The 17804-nt window shown below is 40.4% G+C and overlaps 1 protein-coding gene across 3 annotated transcripts in view; it reads left to right on the top strand.

Moving 5' to 3' along the window:
• trit1 (tRNA isopentenyltransferase 1) overlaps positions 1-17804 on the top strand; it is a 49827-nt gene that overhangs the window by 7574 nt on the left and 24449 nt on the right. For all 3 annotated transcript variants that reach the window (XM_041966980.1, XM_041966979.1, XM_041966978.1), the window contains exon 2: positions 15119-15259. In XM_041966980.1, the coding sequence (XP_041822914.1) occupies positions 15119-15259 (141 nt within the window). The remainder of the gene's footprint in view (positions 1-15118; positions 15260-17804) is intronic.

Below are 17804 nucleotides of genomic sequence, written 5' to 3'. Positions count from 1 at the left end.
GACTGCAAACCTCTGCATGTGGCCAGTGAGCAAAAAGGTTGGGGAAAAAAAAACCCTGCATTAATGCGCGATCAAAAAAAATTACGATGTTAATTAATTAATGCGTTAACGTGTTACCACCTTAACCTGCCCAGCCCTAATATAAGTATTAACCCCTTCTAAGGTCATTAGCTCATGCTTACAAGTTTAGCTTATCTAAACTCTGAATTCATGCCCATTCCCCATTTTTCAGCTCTTTGAAACTGGAGGGATTGTGTTTGAGTTTAGCAGTCTTTTAGTTGTACCATAGATTCTCGTTCAGATTGAGGTCTGGGCTTATCTCAAATCTCTTGAAGACTAATACAGGTTTTGCTCAAAAACTAATCTAAATTTACCATAATCAATCATTCTTTTAATTCACAGCAGTTTTCCAAGGCCAGATGATGGAAAAACATCCCCTCAGCATGATGCTGTCACCACCGTGCTTTGCTGTGGAGGTGGATCAGGGTCACTTGTTAGATTTAAACTACACACGGTGTTGCGCAATAAGATACCTTTTTATTCTCATGAGGCCAAATGACATATATTTATTTAAATATAATTTAGCCATCATTAATCTGTTCTTCTCCAGACATTTCTCCCTGACCTCTTTGAAGAGCATTTTCATCTTCTTTGTGCTGCTTGGGAATTGGTGTTGCAGACTCTGGACTCCTTTAACAACAGGTCTTTATTTACTAAGATCATATGATGCTTAAATTGCACAGAGGGACTTATTTTAACTGATTATGTGACTTCTAAAGGTAATTGACTGCACCAGATTTTCACTTTGTATTATAAAGCAGAGATGGGTAAATATATATGTAGAATATTTTCATAAATAAAAAAGAAAATGTTGATTGTGCTAAACCGTTCAGACTATAATATGTAAGTCCTTTACATAAAATCCCAAAACATATAATTTCAATTCCAAGTTATGAGGCAACAATATGGAAAAACTCTAAAATGGGATGGATGCTTTACAACAAAGTCTTGGATAATTTAGTTTTCCTCAAACACTTGAATGCAACAGACTGACTCTTATACTGACCAAAACAGAGGTTAACTTAATATTTCTCAACAAGGTTTGACAAGTCGTTTAGACTGACATGAATGCAGAACAAATGGGGCCTTGAAAAGATCCAAATTAGTGATGCACTTATACAAAGTCTCGAATTTAGTTAACACTGAAAGAAATATTTGGATTACTGATCAATTTCTACCCTCTTGGTAAAGCTGTTTCACCTCATGATTTGTACGCATGAGCCGTTTTCTCACGCTCACTTAGAGCCACATGCTCAACGCATTAACTAGTAACACTTTGTTACCACAAAATAGATTGTTACACTGCAGGGTGTAAAGAGGCAGCTCGAGTTTGTGCGAAGGGGAGGGGATGGGTGGGGTTGATGAGAAGGTGGGGGGTGTGGTATCATACTAAAGGACCGTCAGAAGCCCTGGGGGGCAATTTAACAGGTCATGCACATGCATGCACCATTTCTTTAGTTTGTGTTGTGCGTTGAAGTGTTGGTGGCCGGTGGCTTTTTTTATTTTTATTTTCCTTTATCCACATTTGAAAGAAGGCGGCAGTGCGTTCTCTTTAGGACAACGTTGGGTGTGAAAAGGAGGATGATTTGTCAGGCTTATTCATTTTCAGCTGAATGTGAAAAAGAAGCCTGAACAGCAGGAAAGCTGTCGAGTGTCATCTCAGCCCTTATAGCCCCATTAAAGTGGTGTGAAAAGGGTCTTCGGTAGTGAAAACGCCAAGGGCTGAGTTTTCTTTTCACTTGTAAATGTAGAACCTGATGCTCATGTTGCCGTGATTTGACCACTGCCAGTGTAGATTCTCATGCACAAACACACACACATAAACACTAACTGCTTATCTGCGTATTAAACACATCCTACACTGAACAACTGCACAGCTAGGTGCTATATCACTTCAGTTCACTCACACTTATCCCTTCCTTCTCCTCTCTCTTCCCTTTCTCATCCTACATGTTTATCTCTCTTTCTCTTCCCCTCCCACTGTCTCTCAAACTGTCTGGTGTGGCTGTGACCTGTCTGGGCTTTGACGTATTTGTTTGTATTGTAACTCAGGCAATGCTGCCTCCCACATCCAATATATGATGCATCTTTATAAATCCTTAAGCTGATGTAGGAGCAAGCCAAAAAAAAAAAAAAAAAAAGGATAAATGAAGTCTTATTTTCATTGCGTGTGGGCACAAGTATGTGTATGAATTAAAATCTGCGGGTGTGGCGATGCGGTCACCGCGCTACAGTAAAGCAGCAAGGGAGTGGAGGACAGCAGGATGGAGGAGGAGGAAGAAGAAGAGGAGAAGGGGGGTGATGGTGCTACAGCATGAATGATTTATTAGTCTGGCATTACTGGGCCATTCCCCACAGAGAGCCAGCACAGAGGAAGATGGAGAGATAAATTGTTGAAGGATGGTGCCTTGAGGGGAACAATAGAAGGGGTAAAAAGGAATCAAGGCAGATAGGTATTTATTTGTAAGTGTATTAGAAGAAAGGATTCAGACGGAAGGATTAAACACAGTCTGGGGTCAGAACGAGGATGAATTGCACCATTTGCAGCCAGTGTTGACTTGGCTTTTAGTATTATCACATTTATGGTAATAAATGTAAAAGTGAAATGATATTTTTTTCAGTTTTTTTTTTCCTCCCAAAAATAGATAAAAAATTTTAAACATAATGTAGATCAATATTGGCTCAATGAAATCCAATTTGTCTCGTGTACGGTTCAGTTGAAATCATTAATTGCTGAATAAACAAGAATATGCTGACTCAAACATTTAAACTCAAGTTTTCAAATGATGGAAAACTTATCTGATACAGGTGCTTATTCTGTCTTTGCAAATCAGACATGTGTTCATACACCACATCTATTAATCAATTTAAGCTTGTACAAATTTTAATGGCAGCATCAAGATCATGAGATGATATACTGCTCTGCAACAATAAACACACCATCTGCTTCAACGTGCCTAAAGGCAAGAAGTAGACTTGCATGTTTAGTCAATAACATGTATGTGAATTTAAGCTTTATATAATTTTTTAAATGGTTATCCAGCTCTAAGATTACTTACAGCTAGCTGGCTATGGTCCTGTTGGAGGACAGGACCATAGCCAGCTAGCTCTTCTCTACTATCTGTCTTTATTTCACCTCGCCTTCTCTGTGTGGGGGGTGGTGGCATAACAGTGGTATAATCTTCAGGTTGTAAGAATCCAAGTTCATGGTACTAATTTGTCTTTTGAGTAAACTGTGTGAACTTATTGTACAGCAAAGCTAAAGAGTTTGATAAAGTGACACTTAGCAGAGTGTTTAATAAAGTGGGTAGCCTGTAGAGGTTCTCTCCTTTTCTAAGTGTCCACCTTATTGAATGGATTTATGTAGAATAGAGGGTGGCAATGACTTTTTAGAGAGAATATATAAAATATCTCATAATATTTATTTACGTTTTCAGGGAGCTTAGCTATCCCTTGCTTGACGCAGAAGACTGAGCAATAGCACCAGAAACTGCGGGGGTAGCGTTGAGCTAACACGCAGCTAGCGAAATGAACAAAACAGAGAAAAGAAGAGGAACAGGAAGAACCACCAAATTAAAAACAATCCGAAGAAGACGCAGACCAAGAAAAGGAAAAAGTTGAGAGGAACTGCTTCTTCTTTGTGGTTTTCTTCTTCTTCTTTTGGTTTTTTTGGACAGTTGTAAACAACTTCATAGCGATGCATTACCGCCACCAACCGGGGTCAAAGCGCGGAAGTGAACTCTGAACTCAGCACTGCCCACTTGTGGATGAACTGGCTTATTACTCGTGGAAAAGGGTGGCAACGTATGACGAAACTGCCCGTCTTCTGCGTCGAGCGTAAATAGGCCTTTTAGCCTTTAGGTACAACTATGCACAATTATCACTGTAACAAGAGGAAAGTCATAGACTCTAAAACATCAGGCTACTCCTCTGGAATCTTCAAGAAACTAAACCCAGTCCATTTAACTTGGTTCAGCCTATGTGGGATGCTGTGAGCTAGGTGAATGAGAACCTTCGCAGTCAGTAAGAAAACATTTTTCCCATGACAGCTATCTGGTCAGAAGTATACATTTAGATTAAGCTGTTTTCATGCATGACTACTGGAGATTTTTCAGGAGACAGCATAACTTGGTGTTATTGTTTTCACTTTATAAAGCTTATTTAGGCTATATGTAATTTTAAAAGTAACTCTAACTAACCCATAAAGGGCATCCTTCTATCTAGCTTCTTTGTGCCTGGAATAAACAGAACTGGAGGCTAATACTTACAAATACAATAATTTTATTAACACATTGTTATATATAAAGTGACTTAAAAATAATGGGAAAGGGAAAAATATTAAACAGGAACACACTAAATGAGTATGTAACCAGATTTGCTTCACTTAGCTAATAAGGGGCAGGTATAAACTGGAGCTGGGGGTACTAAAATATCTCAGGACCTACAATGCAATAACAAAAGTTCATGCAACAGAAATCTAAATCACAGCAGCTAGTTAAAAATATCAAATCATCACAAAATAAGGAACAAACTCAGCGTTATTTGTGCAAACAAAACAAAAAGGTCCTTTATAGAGAATGCGTGCCGATTTCATCAATTCACTGAACTGTAGGAGTAATTCGCCAATTTGGATGTACCTGAGGTCTGTTTACATCAGTTCAGCAATGGCCTTCGTCTTTTTAAATCTCCGTCTTATTCAGAATTTCTGACTATTATTTCATCTTATCAATTTTCCCTTAAGTTGTGTCCTCGCCTGCCGCAGCAGCTTCGTGACTGATGCACAGAAAGGAAATTAATTAGTGGATTTGCATCTTCCGTCTTTGTTTTGGTACAGTAAATACATTGGATAAATACATCACGGACAACACTGGACTTCTGTAGAAACTTGCAGGAATGTGGTTCTGGCTGACCATGGTTTGGATATAAAGGACAGTTGGGGCTTTATGTAAGCAGACGTAAAGATGACTGCATTAACAAAGTGTCAGTAATGAACTGGATGATGAGAGAACAGGTGAGGTGGTACACCTGAGAGTTCATGTAGAAAGGGTACCTGGCGACAGATTTTAAATTCAGGGATCTTGATCACAGTGTCTACCCTTACTTTAATGGAGCAGCGAAATGGAGGTGGTACTAACTTATGAAAGATGGAAATATTGGGAATCTAAGGGCCGCTTAACTAGCAGTTTAATGGTAAATTTAAAAAATTGTCATGCTTTATTTAAAAATGACTTCTCATTTATCTCTTACCCAGGAAAAAAATATGCAAATGCATTAAGCTTCATTAATATAGTGCAATACATGTATTGTTGTACTAATGCAGAAAATGGGCTCATATCAACATCTTTTACTATTATTTGCACCCTAACTACATAGAATCAGTCAGTCAGATCAGTGCTTACTTTAGTTATTGGGAAATACTTTTTTAAATACGGTGTGTTGGAGCATCACTGTTGTAAAAGATCTGCATCATTTCCTTTTTTCCTCTTTTGCCTCCAGTTCATCTTGTTTCATGTCTGAATAGATGCTTGCTTTCTGCATCTCTTTCATTTCTCTTCACTCCTCTCTGCCTCTCCTGCCCTCTTTTCTCCCTTTTCCATTCTCCCCTCTCCTTATTTATGTGGCAGAGGAACAGCTGTCTTGTGCAGGGCGTAAGGTTGGCCAGGCCATCCGACTGCAGGCTCCGCAGAGCTCAAACACTGCACTCATTGTCTCGTGCGCACACACATTCTCTTTAAACTCACACACCGGCCACATGGTTACTTCCATTCACATCCATTTAACAGCGACAGAAAGGAGAGGGCAGCCGAACCCACATTATCTGGGTTTTTATTGAAGCATTTCCACGTGAATGAGGACATTAAGAATTTGAAAAGCTGAAGGTGACGAGCTAATTTTCTGAAATATTTCCTTTGGGACCTCTCTGGAAAAACCTTTTGAACTTCTGTAAGACAGAAAAGTGATTAATTGCTGCCCAGAAGTAGCTTTAAAGTATCTGTCCACCTCGCAGAAATGTCATGCATGCTGGCATTTCCATGAGGATGCTCCATGTTATTAGAAAACTGAGTGGATTTTCTTGTTTTTTCCTCAGATGGTGTGAAATATGAGCAGAGTTCGCTGCAAGCAGACAACCTCAGCATTGATCAATCTTTTTTTTTTTTTTTTTTTTTTTTTTTTAACCTGTCTTGTCCAGCATCGTTGCAAACAGAATGATTGTCTGGCTGCTGTCTGGTGCTGGGCAATTTTACTCTATCAAGCAGGGATTTATACTACATGTATAAAGTCCCTCTTGATGAAAAACTTTATTAAATCAGACTCTTAATGCTGGACTCGACCGGAGGGGACAGAGAGAGAGAGAGAGAAAAGAAAGTAGAGAGAAGAGGGAGGGGAGAGAGAGGGACAGAAAGGGTGTGGGGAGTGCGGGTGGGGACTTGAAACATCATACAGAAGACCATGTAATCCATACTACTTACAACATATATAGCTAAGATCATCCTAGCCAGTAGGTCATTACACAACTAGTTGATAATAGTAACAATAATAATAATAAGAGTAAGAGTAATAATAATAATAAGAACAGAAATAATTAAAAAAAGAAACAAAATATGATAATAGATATAAGTGAAACTGCTGTATTCAAGAACACGCGCAGAGAAACCTGTGTGGATGTGTTGGAGAACTCGGCCACACGGCGACGCAAAGACTGTGTGGAGACGTTCAGGAAGGAGTGACCATGCAGAGTGATCATGCAGATGCCACCTCACTTGAACAGAGGCCAGAGTCAGGCCAGCGGTCCCGAGACCCAGGCCACCAGCCCCCCCGCAGGCAACAGATCCCGACCTGTCCACAGAGACGACCACTCGCCCGCCCAGGAAGGCAGCAGCAGGAGACCCCAGCAGGAGCCGCCCCGCGGACCCAGGGCACCGGCCCCGGCGGGCCGAGGCCAGCAGTCCCCGACCCCCCCGGGCACCGGCCGCCCGGGACAGACGGGGCAGAGGGCCCGGGCCCAGGAGCGCAGGGACACCCCCCTGATCAATCTTTTTTGCCAGCCTTTTGTGCCTATAACAGCTTTCTGTATCCCCCTATCCAACTCAGCTGTGGGAAAATTATTTGCACCATTTCAAATATTTACTTAGTTCATCTTCTAGTTTTCTAAATTTATGAAGACATATTCTTTCAGTTTCCTCCAGAAGACGTGTAAGCACCATTAGCTATGTTGATTTTCATCTTTGATTCCATTATCAGTCTGAGCTCAAACATCGCTGCAATTTGTAGCTCATTTCCACCGCCTCGCTGGAAGTCTTAATTTCTTTCTCATTTTCTGTCTCCTTTGCAGCTTTCCCCTCTGCACAGTTTTTTCCCCCCACTAAAGTAGCTCTTTTAATTTTTCTCCTTTACACAGCACTGTCTTTGCTCTGCCTGCTTTTACTCTGGGCTGTCTTTGCCTTTAAGGAAACATGTAAAATGGATTGTAACAATTTAAAACAATCTTTCATGAAGGCATGAAAATATATAAAGGTGTTGGTGCATGATGAGCATTAGTTTGCTTTAGTGGAAAGAACTGGACTGGGTGGCAGAATTGGGGAAGAAAGAGGAAGGATGGGAAAGAAAAAAAAAAAACATTTCTGGTGTGGAAGCAAGGCGAGCCGGATGTCAAAGTGAGATGGATGTACATATCATATGCCCATCACATGATGAGGAGCATATGAGGTAATTGATAACTGAACAGAACTAAATACAGACCGTGTGTTTTTAAATAGAGCCTTTGTCTTTTTTTGCTATTTGTGGAGTAAAAGTGAACATGGGGGTTGTTGGCCTTGAAATGAGACACACATGACATCGTCCACACCAAAGGCCGTTGTTGGCATCTCTTTCTGCTTTACACATCCGCATCAATTGATCCCTTTGAGCATCTCGGTTTAATCATTATCTTCCATCTGACTGTCATCCCGTCTTCTTCTTTCTGTACAATCTGTGTGTGTGTGTGTGTGAAGCAGTGAAGACAGAGGAGGGGTGGTGGATTATGTGTGCAAATTTGTCAGGCAGCATCATGTTCTTTCTAACAAGTACACAGCGCTCTTCTGTCTCTTATGTTTGTTCGTGCCCTTTTATCTAACTCTTGTTCTTCCAAAAAAAAAAAAAAAAAGAAAAGAAATCAATCTTCATAATCTTTCATCCATCCATCCATCCATCCATCCATCCATCCATCCATCCATCCATCCATCCACCCACCCACCCATCCACCCTCCCACCCTCCATCCCCTGCTGACAGTGGTGTCGTGCAGACAAGCTGTGTATAATTTATCAGCCTGGGTTGTTCTGCTCTCCTCGCCACTTTTGGCGTGCCACAAAGCCGAAGAACATTTGGTTAGTCACACGCAACCCCCTCCTCTAAACACACATCATCACCAAGGATATGATCGAGAAGCCTCACAACTTTATCGATCATTCAGTGCTCGCTTGTTAGGTCAGAGTCTATATTGTATTACTGACATGAAATGTAAGATTTAGACTACAGGAAGATGCCTTGTGGCATAGTTGGTGGGTGTTCTAGAGGATGTGGGCATGTCTTTATCCTCAAAATACTTCCTTACATAGTCTGCTTATTGCATATGTAGTTTATCTTACTCTAAACACACAAAAAGGCCCAATAAAGCAAACCCCATCTTCAGAAGTTTGGAAGATACCTAAAATTCGACAAAAGCTTATAAGCATTTAATGCTACAACTGTAAAGGAAATTATTTTCAGTGTCTTCACTGTATACTGAAGACACATAAACAAATCTCACATTTCATGCCAGCATTTCACTGAAAACAGGTTGGTGAAGGGTACACAAAAAGCACAAGTTAGAAGCGTCAGCAGACTGATGCTGGAGAGAGGTGAGGGTGTCAGGATTTGGCATAAAAGGAGCAGCCAGTTCTCAGCCTTTCCAAGCAAGGATGTGTTGTAGCTCACCACTTTGTGAAGCCATGACTCACGTCCACTGTGTCAAAGAATTATTGATCAGTTACAAAAAATCTCTGTGTAGAATTGTAGTCTTTCAAGATTTAAATATAATATTCTAAAGACTTGTGCAATAAGGCCAAAGCCTGAAATCACTGCTGAATGCAACTGATCTTTGAGCTTTCTGTCAGAACTGTGCAATAAACTACAATGGTTTGTGTCTAGTGGGTTGTTACTAGCACTTTAAAAGCCTTTGCTATCTAATTAGGTTAATGTTAGTGACACAAGTCTGTTAAAAGTGCTGTCTTAAAATGCTAAAAGACTGACGCTAAAGACAAATTTAAAGTCAAATTAATTCAGTCAGATTTCCACACCAGATATTGAGTCTGCCGACTTTGCAAGCAAAATGTGAGATTCACATGCAAAACAAAAGTATATAAAAAAAAAAGATCACACACAAAAACTCAGACTTTGTTGCATTTATGAATTCTGTGGACGGCGCAGAAACACTGACATTAGCACTCACTAGCCACAAGTCTAGCACCACTTTGACGATGAAGTGGTCTTGTTTTTCCGAACAGCAAACTTATAAGTTTCAGAGGACCCCAAAATACCTGATTTAAAGATGGTTGGGCCCAGTATCACATGTAGTCCATTATTGTCTTTATTAAAATTCTTTATAATACAGCAACAAGTTGTTTTCATCGATAATTACATTGTTACGGCAGGTTTGTGAAAAATGGAGTCACTGTGTGGTTTATTAATCATTATCACCAAAATTTGCTGCTGTTGTCATTGTGCACATTTTTACAATGAGTTTGTGTTTTTCTAGTTTTTATACGGCATTTGTAGATGCTCACATCTGGGTTGTTTTGGAGCTGCCCATTTTTTTCCAAGTTGGTGTAGCTGGAATGCCAGCTACCTGGTAATAATCACATATTCTCGGATGCTCGGAATTCCAAGACAACTGAAATGCACCATCAGCTGTATGCATGCTCCGCGGTTTCAGACTAGGGGGGATAAACGGTATAGTTTACCCAGGGCACACTGCAGGGTGGGGGCCTTGAAAGTCCTGGAATGATGGTTAACCTTCTTATTATTTTATATCATCAAATCTGTTTGCCTGATTTAAGGTGCAATGAAAATGAATTTTGCATCAATGATGTTTGAGTTTCCTATCACCCCTCTAAAATTGTGCAAAATGGTTTAGGCCACACCTGCACCATTCAGATTAACTGAGTTACACAGTTATAGGCAGTGAGACAGCCACAGAGAGCCAAAGAAAGTGAAGTCTGGACACGGAGGGTTTGGAACATAGGGTAAGACAATGAAGTTAGGGGCAATAGCTACTTATTCATTTCTTAAAAAAGTGAGGTGAGCAGAACCTGAACTAACTCAATATCTGTAGTAATTATCTGTAATAATGTCTGTAGGCAGCTCGTTAGGATTCATAGGGACAACACAGGTTGATTACTATCAGAAATTAGTCAAAGTTTTTACCACGAATCATTTGACTTTTATGGACCCTGCGATTAAAAACAGTTCCCCTTTGTATCGATATTTTAGCCCTTTCCCAGTGATCAATCAATACCTGTTTGGTGTCAGTGGATTCCTTGTATTTTCAGGATTGTGAATATGCCACTGAAAATCATCAAAGACTGAATTTACTAGACCCTGAAGGCTGTAATACTGATAACAAATGATCTACTATATTTTTTAATTAATCAAGTAAAATAAAATTTTTCTAATTTAACGTCATAATGAATTATGAATAAGTCAGAATCTGATTACTATATCTCCTATTTTTGAGTCAGATTTAATTCCTTATAAATAAATCTGACCTTGAAAAAGGGCTGTCCTATACTTATTACTGAATTACTTCACTCAGTGCATGAACTAGAAAATAAGGGAGTGACATAAATCAGAAAGCTGCCCAGCCTGCATGTTATTAGACACAGAGTAGAAGAACTTCACCGTGAGACAGGAGACAATGCAAAACATGACTCGTGTGTTTGTTGGTGAAGCCTGTCAAATGTTCTACTGCATATCAGTCATATATGTTGAACCTTTCAGTACCTCTTTATCATTTCAGCATCAGTTTCAGACACAGCAGCAGGTCCATCATCATGTCCAGATGATCGCTGAGGATGTGAGATAAGATCAGCTCTTGTAGGTAGTGATGTTATTCAGTTTACAATCAATCATCTGCAGCTGATTCAAATAAAACAGTCTTAGTAAGACATCAAGTATGTTTTATTCTATTGTATGTAATGCTATTAGCAGGTTCAGATAATCTTGTATCTATTTAGCTTGTATGGGGTCTGTCCTCCTTGTAGCAGAGAGAGATAGAAGATACAAGTGAGGAAATGTGAAGTGAAGGTTGCTCTGAAGGTAATGAGGAGGTTGAGGAGAGGAAAGAAGAGGAACAGGAAGATAGTGAGAGGCGGAGTAATGCAGAAGTTGTGGCTGCCAGATGAACCAGGACTATGGCCAGAGAAGCAATTTTGCCATTTCGAAGTTGGGAAAAGTCTACGTGGGAGCTATCGATCAAGTCCACTTAGGGGCCCACCAAGATGGTTTGATCATAGAGCCCAGAATTTCGTGCTTACGCCCCTGTGCACATTTGTGCATTTATGTTATGATGATTGACCGTTTATAGTTCTTAGTTACTGAGTTATGGTCAGGAAATAACTAAGTTGGCATTTTTTCTGAACTAGAATTTTGTTGCTCAGTCGAACTGATTTTTGAATTTTTTTTTGTGGGTTTTGTAGATGCATTCCAGTTATCAAAAGGAGTCCATGTGAAGGCAAATAGCTGTTGTTTTGCTATGTTTTGAATGAATTTGGATGCAGCTTTCAGGCAGAGGGAGTTCAGACACCTGCAGATCACAGTGCAGGTGTGAGTCTAAAAAAGGCAGCAATCACTTTAAATCGTCCTCTTTTCTTTGTACAGAGTAGAGACACATTCAGGCTCTATCAACAAAAGGGGGACATAAACATTAGCAGGGTTCAGAAGTGATTTAGTAGTAAACCATTGGTAAATAACAGTATCTTTTTCTGTTTATATTTGGTGATTCATGACAAAGAGAACAGAAATGCTGAACTATTTTTTAATGCTTATTTCTTAATGTTTCCACCTGACCCTATCATGAAAACACACATGCAAGGCCTGCATGCTTCCCAGCATCTGTGTATAGTCTACCATCACGCATTTAAAGTATGTGTTTGAGGCTCTGACAATGAATCACCCTGAAGCTGCCAGGAAAATTTGGTAAACCCCCCCCCCCTGAATTAGAATTTACTCCTGTTCTTTTGGACTGGATTTAAATTAAAAGGAAAAGAAAAATAATAATGAAACAGCACGGTGAAGCACCCTGTTGAACAGCATATTAGTCAGAAAACTCCAGCCTCTAATCACAGCAGTCAGCCAGCTATTCACGCCACCAGTGCTTAAGTGTTATTTTTACATGAAGGAGATGATAAATAAAGTCACTTCTGACTTTAACTTGTGAGCTGATTACTATTTTTCCCCCACGATGGAAATCGAAATAATTTTTTTTTCTTTTTCTCCTCTGGTACTTTTTGTTTTGTTTTTTCTGTGGTTCAGTCAGCTGGGATGTCAGGGAGTGAAAGTTTGGTGGGAGGTCATAAATACTTAAAGTAATATGTCAGATTTAGAAGCAGCAGCTGGAAATATTGTTTCATCAACTGGTATGTGAACCATGACTCCTGTTAAAAATGTGTCTTTGATAAAGATGGAAAAATGTAATTCATTTTGACAATTTCTCCTCATTTCTGTCTTCAATTTGCCTAAGAGGTGATGAAAATGGCTTTTGCAAATAAGTTCCGGTGCAAAAATTCAATGCTGATCAGCTGTTATTGCTTATGAGAAGTGGAAATAACCGACTAACCTCTAGTTTCAACCAAGGTGTGCAAAATACCGTCTCTGAACAAACAACACGTCAAACCTTCAAGCAGATAGGGTTCAGTATTAGAAGACTGTACTGGGTGACACTCCTGTCAGCTATGGACAGGAAACTGAGGCTACAGTTCATACAGACTTACCAAAATTGGACTTTATAAGATGGAAAATGTTGTCTGGTCTGATGAGTCTCCAGTTCAGCAGCAACTTTCAGAAAGTAGAGTCAGAATTTGGTGGAAACAACATGAAAGCATGGATCCATCCTTCCGTGTAGCAACGGCTCATGGTGTATTGGTGTGGGGGATATTTTTTTTGGCACACTTTGGGCCCCTTAACACCACTTCATCATTGTTTAAACACAACAACTTACCTGAGGGTAATTGAGGACTATGTCCATCACTTTATGACCACAATGTACTCATCTACTGATTGTGTGGAATAATGCACCATGTCACAAAGCTCAAATCATCTCAAGCTGGTTTCTTGACAATGAGTTCACTGGACTCCAACGACCTCTACAGTCACCAGATCTCAATCTCAATCTGGGATGTGGTGGAACGGGAGATTCTCATCATGGATGTGCAGCTGACAAATCTGCTGCCACTGTGTGACTCTGTCATGTCAGTATGGAGCAAAATCTCTGAGGGGTGTTTTCAATATCTTGATGAATCGATCCAAACCAGTTCTAGCAAGGTGTTCCTAATAAAGGGGCCAGTGAGTCTTGGTTGTTTTCTTTTTTGCTAGCATCCAGAGATTCAACATATCTCACCAGTGTGTAGATCTGCTGTATCCATATCATTTGCAGACATTAGATCTCATGGTGTGTTGCAAAGTGTGTGTTGGCATGTAGCATTATTACGTTTTACTCCGACGCCAAAGTCTTGCTTTGACTTGTCTGGAAAATATTATTTAGACAGAATTTATTAGTAGAATCACACCACTGAGTTCCTCGTGACACATTCCAATAAACTTAGGGTTCTGCATAACTTTGTCTTTACATTTTTAATGTTATTTTCAAGTTTCACCTCCTATCAGTTCATCTTTATACCCCCTAGATTAAAAAAAGCTAGAGAACACAGTTTGCTGGCTCTAAAGGGACCATAGACCATGCCTTTTTTCCCTTTTTTTTTGCCATTTTTCCCTTTTGTAAAGCAGGTCTATCTGCATTGAGCTGCACATAGTGAGACACTTTTACATCCATTTCACAAGTCATTTCACATGTTGATGCAGTTGTTGTCACCCCTAAGCATTCAGTCCTCACATTATATTTAGAAACTTCTTTAAAAGGAGTATACTTGTACAACAAAGAGAAATCAGTCTTTTCTTTCTTTTTACCACTGATTACATTACAGGATCTCATGACCTCTGCAACATATGCTTCACTGTAATTGGAAAGAAGCCAAAAAAGGGGAGAGAGTGTAAACTAGGCAAAGATGGAGTTAACTATGTTAATAACAAATGGGTTTTTTTTGTCTCTTGTTAATGTAAAAAACTGCAGATTGTATCACAGAAATCAAAGTGTAGATCGTCTCCTAAAAGATCCTCCTCAGTGTTGGATTTACATAATAATCAGAGATGGAACACGGAAGAGCATAACTTTGAAGATTAAAGACTCTCTAGAAAAGAAGAGCAGCCAGTGTTCACAGAGAGACCGGCGGACCCGGCTGGCTGCTGTGTGACACTCAGCTGTCACATTCCTTGAGGGATCCTCCTCACTGAGCGATGGAAAATGGCGGGAAGATGGGTGTTATAATTTGCAGGAGTGGTGTGAGCTATTTGACTTGGAGGATGGATAGCAGTCCTCTTTCTTACCTCTGTAACAGCTCCACTTCCACTTTCTGGCATTGACAAATACACACAATCCCTTCTGTTGGCATAGATTTAAATCTGGTGTCATCTTTTTTTACAGCATTGTCCTGGTTTTTGGTGCTTTCTTGGACAGAATTCCTAGCAATTCAGCTTTATTTGTTTAGTGCCGCTTTACAACAATGTCATCTCAGAGCACCTTACAGACAAATCAATTTGAGCCATTTGAGATCTCTACTTTTGTAGCATGTTATTGTAGACTTTAATGGATGTTAATCGGTTATAATGTTTACTAAATTTCTTCTCTACTAAATCATTTATTTATTACAAAATTCATATTGTTCACTTCTGATGATTCTGCTTTTGTTCTCTCCTTTGCGTCCCCTGCAGGTGTACCAGGGTCTGGACATCATCACCAATAAGGTGACGGCTGAGGAGCGCGCCCAGTGCAGACATCACATGATCAGCTTTGTGGACCCGCTGGTAAGCAGTTACACTGTGGTGGACTTCAGGAACAAAGCTCTGGCACTGATATCCTTTCCTGGAAACCTGCGAAGGCAGAGGAGGGATGTTTGCTGTAACACCTCTTTTCCACACACTGCCATCACCCCGTCACACTCCCTTCCGCCAGATTATTTAGCCGTAACTGCGAGGAGAGAATTGAGTGGATTTGACTTTAACTAATTGGTCCTGAGGTATTTATGTGTGTGTGTGAAGAGCTGTTCTGTCCTGGTTTTGTCAAGTGTGTCTCGCTGCAGATGTTGCACCACAAATGAGAGGCGGGAGATCACTGGCGATGGAATTTATAGAGTATGTCTGCGGAACGTCTTCACACACACACACACACACGCTGTCGCACAGACTCCGGGCAGTCACACCCTCCCGCAGACGCTGGCCGTCTCACAGATGTGGAGAGAGGAGGCGATAACTAGAGAGGGTATTAATAGATCAGCATTGCATGTGCGCGCATTGCACGCGCACTAGTGCAGAGAGGGGATGCGGTAGCTCCAAGAATAGGCTTGTTGCAGCGCGAGCCTGCTGCTGGGAAGAGGGAGACGTGGGAATAGATGAACTCAGATTTGGAGGGAAAGAAGCAACGTGGAGGATTTTAAGTCGGGTGGTAGCAGCTCACTAGCTCAAACATGTAGGACTAGTTACGCTTCAGGAGCTATCGGCCCCTCACTCAGCACATCTTTCACATGCACCCTTCCTCTGTGACTTGACCCTTCACATTTCCTTCCCTTGATTTTTACATGCTGCTTGTCAGTGATCTCTTTCACTCCTCTGCAATCACAAAAGGTGCACTTTGTGTGTGTGTGTGTGTGAGTAAAAGGAGGTGAGTGACGATGCCTGATGGGCCTTTATCTTGTTTGAGTGATTATTTGATTATCCCACAGTAGAGGGGGTGGGAAACTTGAAGGAGGGAGGAGCTGGAGAAGAAAGAGGCGCAAGATGAGAGAAGATGTGACAGAGGAAGAAGAGACAGGGCAAATAAGGTGTGTCTTTATATGTGACCAGGGAGGTTTGCTTCTTCCCAGTTTCAGTCTTAATGTAAAGCTTTTTTATTTTATGTAAAACAAACCAAATCTGAGTTTATTGATGAGAAATCACGAAATGATTACTGCAACAGGACTGTCAAGAAGAAGAGAAAAAAAATCTTAAGTTTGGAGAGAAATTCAAACCACTCGAGTATAGATTCAGCTTTAGTGGTGTATTGTCTCTCTGTGTTGGCGATAGCGTGGCGACTTGTCCTGGGTGTGTCCTGGCTGTTAGCTAGTAACTGTTGGGATAGACTCGAGCCACCCCGCGACCCGGCATTGAAATAAGTGGGTTTAGAAACTAAATGAATAAATAAATGCAAATGACATACAGATGACTCTATCAGTGAATATTTAATGTTGAGCACAAATGGACCATTAAGGTTTTACAAATCAGGACACACCAGAAAATATTAATCTGCTCTCTGCAAGTCTTAAGAAAAGGTGGATAAAACCTCAGATGAACAACATATGATATATATCATGTGTCACAATCATATAACAAAAACTAGCTAAAATGCAGCAACAGTGTGTGAAAAACTAAGGATACATTATGCTTTCCATTATAGGTCCCCTTTAGGACCTCTAAGCCCCCCCCCACATACGTCAGTATCGGTCACACTTAATTTGGGCCAACTCTTTTTTTCACCACAGTAGTCACCTTCCAGGGATGTCCACTTCTGAGAAGATTGGCTACTGTCACTTAATAATTCAAGTGATTATGTAAACAGCAAAATCGTATTTACACACCTAGATTTCTCCCCAATACCCTGATATCTTTGTGCATGTAAATCTATATATCCGGTTTATTTTGTGTTTTTATATCTGTACATGTGCAAAAGAATCCTTTAATGGAGGAACTTAAAAAAGACGTTAAAAAGTAGGTTAAAGATGGAAGCTATTCAGTCACAACCCAAGCAGGGCAATATAAATACAAACCACAATAACGTAAAGCAGCGAGAGGCCAAAGAAGATTTATTTCTGGAATGAGGATGAGAGAAGACCTGCATGTTCCAAGAAATGAAAACCTTGAATATTCTCCATCTCCTTGACGAGAGAAAATATCGAAATGGGGATACCTTCAACGAGTGTCCATATATAGCCCCGTTTCCAGTGAGCGGTTCGGTCTGGGCCGGTACGGTTTGGAAGTTTTAGAATGTTCCAGCCAGTTCAGATAAGCGTTCCCACTGCAAGTTGAACCGCCACTGGGCATACGGGGTTTAGACCAAATGCCTAGCGTGGCGTCATACCAGTGCGACGACAACAAATGTGACTATACAAACCAGTCAAATGCTTGATTTTGTTTGGCTTGGTTTTTGTTTCTTTGTATGAACGATACATGCCGCATTGTACCACCAGACCTTACTGTTGTTTGCAGACATCCTTTTCCTATTATCTTTCCAACACCCAAGTGAAAGATGAACTGAATGACAATGTTGTGTTTGTTTCGTGCTTGCTTTTGTCGTGGGCAGTGACCTTTTTCTCTCCGCTAATCAGTGGGTTTTATCGTTAGATGCCAGTACATCCGCCTTAACCAT

The sequence above is a fragment of the Melanotaenia boesemani genome, chromosome 17 (assembly GCF_017639745.1).
Source record: "Melanotaenia boesemani isolate fMelBoe1 chromosome 17, fMelBoe1.pri, whole genome shotgun sequence".
NCBI lineage: Eukaryota > Metazoa > Chordata > Actinopteri > Atheriniformes > Melanotaeniidae > Melanotaenia > Melanotaenia boesemani.
Note: the sequence above shows the minus strand (reverse complement) of the source record. Positions and strands in the feature narration are given on the sequence as shown.